At 49.6% G+C, this 8,728-nt stretch overlaps 1 protein-coding gene across 5 annotated transcripts; it reads right to left on the bottom strand.

The window, feature by feature from the left end:
* Positions 1-5,530: 5,530 nt before the first annotated feature.
* On the bottom strand, positions 5,531-8,728 carry SMIM12 (small integral membrane protein 12). Of its 5 annotated transcripts, none has more exons than XM_006094190.3 (2): positions 8,681-8,728; positions 5,531-6,474 (listed from the first exon to the last, which is right to left on the bottom strand). In XM_006094190.3, exon 2 carries the CDS (start codon positions 6,467-6,469, stop codon positions 6,191-6,193), a length of 279 nt encoding a protein of 92 aa, XP_006094252.1. In that variant the 5' UTR covers positions 6,470-6,474; positions 8,681-8,728; the 3' UTR covers positions 5,531-6,190. The 5 variants fall into 5 exon arrangements, with proteins under 5 accessions (XP_006094252.1, XP_014315943.1, XP_006094253.1 ...); XM_014460457.2 differs by having other exon boundaries at positions 8,576-8,692; XM_006094191.3 differs by lacking the exon at positions 8,681-8,728 and adding an exon at positions 8,450-8,569.

The following is an 8,728-nucleotide window of genomic DNA, read 5'->3' as shown; positions in this document are numbered from 1 at the left end:
TCAGCCTTCATCACTCTGTGAGGTGTGTAGATTATCCCCATTTTACAGATGTTGCTCAGAGAAGGTAAGTTACTTGTCTAGCCACACTAAATTAGAGTTAAACTTCAAACCTGGGTCAACACTTTTAACCATCACACTATTTGGGAAATCTAGACAGAGATGTGTAGTAAGCTGTTTCAGAGAATGACCTAGAGTTTAGGAGGACATTCACAACGAGAGAGAGATACTTAGGAGTCGTCAAGGTAGATATAAGTAGTGGCTGATGCCACAGATGAGGCTAAAACTGTCCAGCAATGAACTGTCCAGGGTGAAGATGGGAAAACACTCACATTTAGAAGAGTAGAGAGAGCTGGGGCAGGATTCTGAGATGAATCCCATAAAGAGTGCTGAATACTGCAAAGAGCCACTGTATGAGTAGGGATCATGAAGATATGACATTTGAAGCTACAAAGGCTTTTAGCAAATATGGCTTCATCACAGTAGTGGTAGAAGAGAGCAAACAGCAAGGGGTGGAGGAGCCCAGGGATGGGGTGGGGAACTTAAGGCACTTGGAATACATCTATAATAATAAAAGCATAATATGCTAATTAGACCAGACAGCCAAATGACCTTCCAGACGACCTTCCAGCGAAGCCAGGGCTGCGAGGGCTCAGGCAAGACGCCATGGCTGCAAGGGCCGAGCCCCTTGCACGAATTTTGTGCATCGGGTCTCTAGTATATCTATATATATAAAAGACTAAAGCGACCATTACGACTGTTACACTCTGTCGACCAGTCGCTATGATGTGCACTGACCACCAGGGGGCAGGCAGGCGGTAAGGAGCGAGGGGTCCCGGACTGCGAGAGCCCTGGACTGCAAAAGGGATGTCTGCCTGCCAGCTTAGGCCCAGCCTAAGCTGGCAGGCGGACATCCCCCAAGGGGTCCCGGACTGCAAGAAGGTGCAGGCCAGGCTGAGGGACTCCTATATATATATATATATATATATATATATATATATATATATATATTTATATATTCTTGAGCAGCAGTCACCAACCAGTTGGCAACCACTGGTTGGCGACCACTGCTCCAAAGGTTTCCTTAAACTAGGGGTCACCAACCTTTCGGACCTCATGGACCACCAGTGGTCCGCGGACCACTGTTGGGGACCGCTGATCTTGAGGATTATATGCAGAAGCCATGAATGGAGAGCACCAGGCAATAGGGTCATGCAAATATTTCCAGCTACACTTGGCAGCTCAGGCCCTGAAGCAAATAGAAATGGACAGTGGAGCCAGGGTTGGCAGTGAGGGAACAGGAGCAGTGGAGAGGGGCATAAGGGCACAAAGGACTGTGGGCCCTTCTAGACAGAAGAGCTGCCCCTGCTGGCATGCCAGCAAAGATCTTTTAAAATCTCAAATATTTGGAGGCCCCATTCGGAATTTTTAAACAAAAACAAAGCCAGGGTTTACCTTTGCATTACCTTCCTCTTTTGGAAGAATGTGATAAACAGATAACTAATGCTAACAAATTTAATTCAAAAAGAATGAACTTTTAAAATACATCAGAGGCACCACTGGGACTGAAACACTAAATACTAGTTACTCCTCTTTACTCTTAAAGCTGACTCCCCCAAAACTCCTATTTAGCAAGTACTTTGGGAGACTGTGTACAGAATAGCAATAAAAGAGCATTTATTTCTATTTCATTATTCAGACAGGCTGCCATCCCAAGTCGATAAAAGCCAGGTTTTACTGGGATGTAACATAGCACTTGCTTGTTTTCAAAGCACTTTCTGATTTCTCACTCTTTTTATATCATCAGCAGGAATACATGAGTACCCTCATTTTGCAGTGGGGACACTAAGGCCAGGAGAGGTGAAGGCACATGTCTGAGGTCACCCAGTTCTCTTGCCTCCAAGTCCAAGGTTCACCCCTAGCCGTTCTCCTGATATGTGACACTCCTGGGCATCCCACGCCTTCCTCCCCACTTCTCATCTCTGACCTTGCAGACGGTACCAATGGCACTACTCCTTAGCAACACAGGTCCGGAGCTTGCTGGCCCTGGGCTAGCTTGGTTCTATGGGAGGCAGTCCTTTCTGTAAAACACCCCAAAGAAGCCCTCAACCACCAGGCCTGTGCGCTCACTCTCCCAGCCTACGTCACTCTCGCCCCCGGATCCCTGCCTCACCAGGACCACAAGGACACATGCAACTATTGCAAGAAATGTAGGATTTTCTTGTAAAAAATTCAAGCAGCTAATATTTATTGAGCACCTACTGGTTGCCAAGGACTCTGCTAGGACCTTGACATGTTACCTTCTCACCACCACTCAGCAAACATTGGAGTTCTCATCCCCATTTTACAGACGTGGATACTGAGGTTCAGAAAGGCTAAGTGACTTGCCTAAGGTCAATCAGCTGGTTGTTGAGGCAGCATTCACTACTCAGGTCTGTTAGACTCTAGGTCCCACTTTATTTTCAATCCACCTCACTGCCTTGGCTCGCCACTCTACAGGGGCCGAGAGACCCACGCCGAAGTGGAAAAAGAAAAGCGAGCCTTTCATTGTTGTTGCCTGGCTCCCACAAGACTCGGGGGAGCCTAATCCCACGGTGTTTACCCCAACCAACAGCCCCATGAGCTGGGGTCCTGGGAGGCTCACAAGAGTCAAAGGGCTCCCCGGCAGGTTTGTCCTGGCAGCTGGCCAGCAGACTTGTGCTAACACAGCAGCAGGCACAGGAAAGGCTCCAGAGAGAATGGAAAAGCACCAGACACTGGGCCACTGAGGGGAGAGAAGTGATTCCTGCCGCGTTCAGACGGGATGACGCTGCTGCCACCATCACTGGGCCGGGAAGGGACCCCAAGGCAGGGCAAGCGAAAAGCCCCGAGCACATCCACTTACTGTAGTGCTTCAGTGAATATGACTTCGGGGCCAGTCCAAGAGAGGCTCACATGGCTCCAAAGTGAACCGGCAGGCATGGAAGAAAACCAGCAACCCTGGCCTGCCTGCCTTTGCTCACACGCACACCCACCCTGCTACCTACTGTCACCTGGCATGCAAGACAGCACGCGTGATCCTATAGCAGCACGGCGGCAGCAGACCGCAGCCAGCCCGTGGGAAAGAAAGCTAACCCAGAACATTAATAGACTTGCCGGAGGCGAAATTTAGTGAGGGCAAGCCCTAGGAAATAAAATTATTTAAAAGGGGGCACAATTAAAGTGAACCTGGAAGAAGGGAGCAACTTGGATTTCCACAGGGAGGGCTTCCTCGGCCCGGCACTGGGAGGAGGTGCACCAGCAGTGGCAGGGTTATTCTAGAAAACCCAAAAATATCTTCGTCTGTGGGAAAAAAATGTTGGTGTTTCTGTAGCTCTTCTGCCTGCTAATGTTTTGCTTAGGCTGATATTACACTACATATGCGCAGGATGATCAAAACTGTTTCAAGGGAAACCACTCCTGGGATCTAATATTTGCTACAAATTGTTAGGCTGCCAAAATAATTAACTGTTAACTATCAATTATTAATTTACTCATTACTGTCAATAATTTATTAATTTTTAAATATATTTTTATTGATTTTTTACAGAGAGGAAGGGAGAGAGATAGAGAGTCAGAAACATCGATGAGAGAGAAACATCGACCAGCTGCCTCCTGCACACCTCCCACTGGGGATGTGCCCGCAACCAAGGTACATGCCCTTGACTGGAATCGAACCTGGGACCTTTCAGTCCGCAGGCCGACGCTCTATCCACTGAGCCAAACCGGTCTTGGCTGTCAATAATTTATTAATGACTAATTATTGATTATGCTCAGGTCTGCCACAGGGGGGCAACTCATTAATTAAAAGGAGAGGGGCAGTTTGAGAAGTCGAAAACCGGCAGCCATTGAGATCAAATTAACCCCATGGGTATGTTAGCCTGCTTAGAACTTTTTAGAAAATGAATGGTCATCGGTTAATCAGAAGATTACACACACACAAATCTGAATTTCTACCATTTTTTAGAAAACCTGAAAAATCTGGTATCACTGGGCAAGCAGCACAAATTGGAAGATGCTGAGTAGCGACTGCCCCCTTTCGGCAGGCCCCGTGCTGTCCAGTTGCTGGCCTGGCGCACTAATTTAAGCTACATGACTGACCCCTGTAGGCACCCGGGTTTGTTACTCCTAGTTAAAGCCCAGGGAAGGGATCACAGACTTGGTCATGCTCAGGACTGCCACAGGGGGGCAGCACCGGTCTGTCAATGAGGCCTGTAACCAAGCTGAGCTTGGAATATCCTTTGGTAACCAGAAATCCCATCCTCACTTGGGTAGCAGACACTCCTCCATATTCCCGATCAGATTTGTTCCCTGAGAAGTTAACAGCAGCTCATGTCAACATTCCCACTAACCCTGGGCAACTTGACTTGTTCTCTCCTCTCTGGCCACCACCTTCCACCTCCTCCCAGCTCCTCTCATTCCACAGCTGGTATTTCCACCTGTTCAGGAATTCTTCCTTCACCTGGTAACACCATCAGGCCTCAGATCCTTCCCCTTTTTAAAGGCAGTTTGTTCTTCATCAAATGGGCATCACCTGCCTTTGCTCACTTAGGTTAGACGTCAGTTGACCACATGAGGCAAGAGGTTATTGTGCCTCTTCCTGCCCTCTGCTCTCACCCCTTCCAACCGCACCAGCAGCACCTTTTTTATTTAACACTCACCCGAGGGTGTTTTTAATGATTTGAGAGAGAAAGGGAGAGGAAAAACATCAGCGTGAGAGAGACATCAATCGGCCGCCTCCTTTGTGTGGATCAAACCCAAAACCTGGATATATGCCTTAACTGGGAATCGAAACTATGACCTTTCCGTGTATAGAACGATGCTCCAACCCACTGAGCCACACCAGCCAGGGCCCCACGGCATCTTAAGTGGTAGCTTTTAGTATAATCTTCTACAGCTCTTTAGGAAAGACATTTTATATTATGTGTTGAGACCCTTAAAACTGCTCATCCCATTTCATCCAAAATGCCATTTACTATTCCTACCATTTAACCCAAAATTCAGGAAAAGCCTTATATATTCATTGCACTATTTATACTGGTGAACAACCAGAAACAACCTAAATGTCCTCCAGCAATAGGGAAATTATTAAAAACATAACAAAATGTTAGCTTTTCAGTTGTATTCGAGCCCTGGGGAGCTGTACTAGAGCCCTTTTTAAAAATCCCTACCAAATGTTCTTTTAAGTACATCGATTATTTTTATAGGAAAAAGTGTGTGTGTGGAATTGGAAAATTTGATAGCAACTGTTAAGCACCCTGGTATATTCTAATTTAGATCCTGAAAGGTCCAATAAGCCTCTTATTACCATGATAGGAAAGCCTCTGGGAACCTGGGCCTCCAGGACTCACCACCTCCAGGACCCAGGGCAACCACACTAGTAAAACAAAGCCTCCAGGACCCTGGAGTCCTTAGTTAAGGCCAATGTTATCCGATCCTGAAATCCTGAAATGCCTGCCCTTGCATAACTCCTGAGGAGACCCCACACACCATTTGGAAGATAGAATTAGATCAGTATGGTTCTCAGATGCCACTTTAATCAAGTTTTGCACTATACAGTGATGGGGGGGGGGGGGGGATGCAAGATGGTGATTATTTTCAAGCAGATTCACCTACCCCAAGGTGAACAGCCTGGGCTGCCAAGAACAACCCCTCCCCAGCGAGTCCCCCCCTTTCCTGAGCTCGTAGGACAGGATTTCAGCAAGAGTGAGCACAAAGGACTGGGCAAACGAGGGAAGGAACCAGGTAGATTTCTGAATTCTTCCCATGCAAACGAGAACTAGACATGAGGTATCTCTCTTAAGGCAACACCCCAATCCCATGCACTTCAGCTTGAGGCCAAACGGCCTCCCAGCAGGGACCGACAGCCCAGGTTCATCTCATAACACTCCTCCCAGAAGTGCGCCCAGAAGCCTGGGCAGCTGTGCCCACCGTACAACAGATGCAGCCTGCAGGCCAGAACCCTCCAGGGCCGTCCTCTTCACTGGCCCCTCAGCTTCTAGTGTGTCCATGTGCCTGGCTGTAGAAGAGCACCCAGTATGTGTGTGGCTGGGTGGTGCCCGAGGGGCCAGAATAAGCAACAACGCAAATCAGCTGTGGATTCTGGAGCTGGGTCAACATGGTGGCAGGACCAGTCACGGCCTATGGAAGGACCCATATGGCCCTGTGTCCTCTACTAATTCTTCTCCGGGCGGTTTCTGTTCAGGACAGCTTTAGGGGCAAATTCCAGCTTGTCCTTAAGGCTCAACACCTGGGTGTGGTCCTTGCCTAGCAGCTCATCCAACTTTCGGTCCTCCCGACGCTCTGAGATGCTCTTCTCCTCCTCCACGGGCTGGGGATCTTTTCCCCGGATGAACCATTCCAGGTGGTAGCCCACAGCCCCGACCACGAAGGCCACAGGAAATGTGACATAGGGAGCATAAGTACGCACCACGGTCCAAAACACAGGCCACATGACGTCTGCAGAAGAGCACAAGGCAGCATTAGGGAAACACCAGCTGCCCCTCCCCACCAAACGGACCACTACCAAGCTCCCCACTCACCAGGCAGCCAGGCACCATTTACTGAGCATCCACCCCTTGCAGAGTAAAGCAAGAAAGAACCCTGCTTTATGCAACAGTTGGGTCCCTGAAACAATCCAGAAAATTTCGGAAGATTCAACTGTTAGGGAAGGGGACAAGACTCTCCATTTTATGACTCATACTTTTTGACAATTATGCAACCATGTATAGCAGAGTTCCCCATGAGGGGACCTCTGGGCTTACCGAATAAAGCTTTAAGTCTATTTTTTCTTTTTTTAAATATATTTTATTGATTTTTTTACAGAGGGGAAGGGAGAGGGATAGAGAGTTAGAAACATGGATAAGAGAGAAACATCAATCAGCTGCCTCCCGCACACTCCCTACGGGGGATGTGCCCGCAACTAAGGTACATGCCCTTGACCGGAATCAAACCTGGGACCCTTCAGTCCGCAGGCTGATGCTCTATCCACTGAACAAAACCGGTTAGGGCTATTTTTTCTTTTTTATGAGACTGACCTGCTGCCTACTGCACTAAGAGGCAGTAGGCAGCATATATATATATATAATATATATATATTATATATTATATATATATTATATATATATAATATATATATTATATATATATATATATATATATATATATATATATAATTTTAGAGAGGAAGGGAGAGGGAGAGAGAAATAGAAACATCAATGATGAGAGAGAATCACTGACAGGCTGCCTCCTGCACGCTCCATACTGGGGATTAAGACGGCAACAGGACATGTGCCTAGACCTGGAATCGAAACGTGACCTCCTGGTTCACAGGTAGATGCTCAACCACTGAGCTACGCCGGCCGGGCTTCAAGCCCTATCTTGACCATAGGCCTTCCCTCCATAGTGTGCCAACCTTTCAAGAATGGGAACGAAGTCTTTCTCTCAAGTGCCCCAACCTGGCCTAGGAACAAATCTGTAACCCAGGTACCTGCCCTTGACCGGGAATCGAACCTGAGACCTTTCGGTGCTCGGGCTGACGCTCTACCCCTGAGCCAGTCCCACCAGGGCAAGTTCTCTCTTTATAAGCAAACACTTTCCCTAAACAGCAACCCTCCATTCAGATTCCCAATTTTTCTTAAAACCTATCAAGTATGAGTCCACAAGTATTACCTGCCACATGCTGCACCAGGTCTCCCTGTCCTCCAACTCGCATTCCAATCACTTTCAAGTAAGTCGATGAATTCATGTACTTAACACTTACAACCCTTTGCTCTGGGTCACACCCTGTGCTGGCGTACCCCACTTGTCTGCCTCAAAGCACTGTCAGCACCAAGAGGGCAAAGCCCATAATGTCTGTGGCCCACTGTGCCCTATCCAACCCCCAACACCTCCCTCCCTTGCCCGGCCTGGCATGAAATGCTCCAACAAGTTTGTTGAGTGAATGAATGAAAGCTCGAGCAACACACTAATGTAAAACCACAGGAGTCATCCGCCCGCCCGCCTTCAAAAGGCAGCAGGAAGACAGCAGGTGCCTCTGATGATTACGAGACTCGAACCAGTCGCCCCCCGGGGGAGCAATACGAGTGAGGCCAAGGGTCTCGCACACACGGTGATGCGTATTTCCAGTTCGGCGTGGAGGGGGCCTGCACGCCAGGTAGAGGTCAACCGGTTGCCGGCAAACCTGCCCTTGTGCCGGGCCCCGGAGGCCCAATGAGGTCCAAGCCCGAAGTCCGGGATTCGAGAGCTGCTAACAAGGGCAGAGGATACCTAACGGGATTGAAGATTAACCCTGACCCTGACTCGAGCCCGGGCCAGGGGTGGGGGCGCAGGTGAGGTCAGGGTCCATGTATCCAGCCGTCTCCCTCCGCTGGGCGCCCGGCCCCGGCCCCTATCCCACCACGATCACGGCCTCGCCAGCGGCGTCCGTCCTCACCCACGTGTCCGAGACCGGGAGGCCCTGGCCCCGAGGACAGCGGGGCGCCCAGACTCGACCTCCAACCCCCGGTTGGAAGGAGAGCCGCCAGGCCCGGCCGGGGCCACAGCGGACACTCGTGATCACCTGTCCGGTAACTCAGAGGTCAAAGTCAGGAGCCGTCGCCAAGACCGCGGGCGGCCGGGCAGCCGCCCCGGGGAAGGGAACTGCCGGCAGGGCGCGCGTGCTCACCTGAGCCCCGGCGTCCGGCCCCCGCCTCCGCCTGCTCGTCCGCACCGC

The sequence above is a fragment of the Myotis lucifugus genome, unplaced genomic scaffold (assembly GCF_000147115.1).
Source record: "Myotis lucifugus unplaced genomic scaffold, Myoluc2.0 scaffold_131, whole genome shotgun sequence".
Taxonomy (NCBI): Eukaryota; Metazoa; Chordata; class Mammalia; order Chiroptera; family Vespertilionidae; genus Myotis; species Myotis lucifugus.
This window is presented reverse-complemented; position numbering and strand designations above follow the sequence as displayed.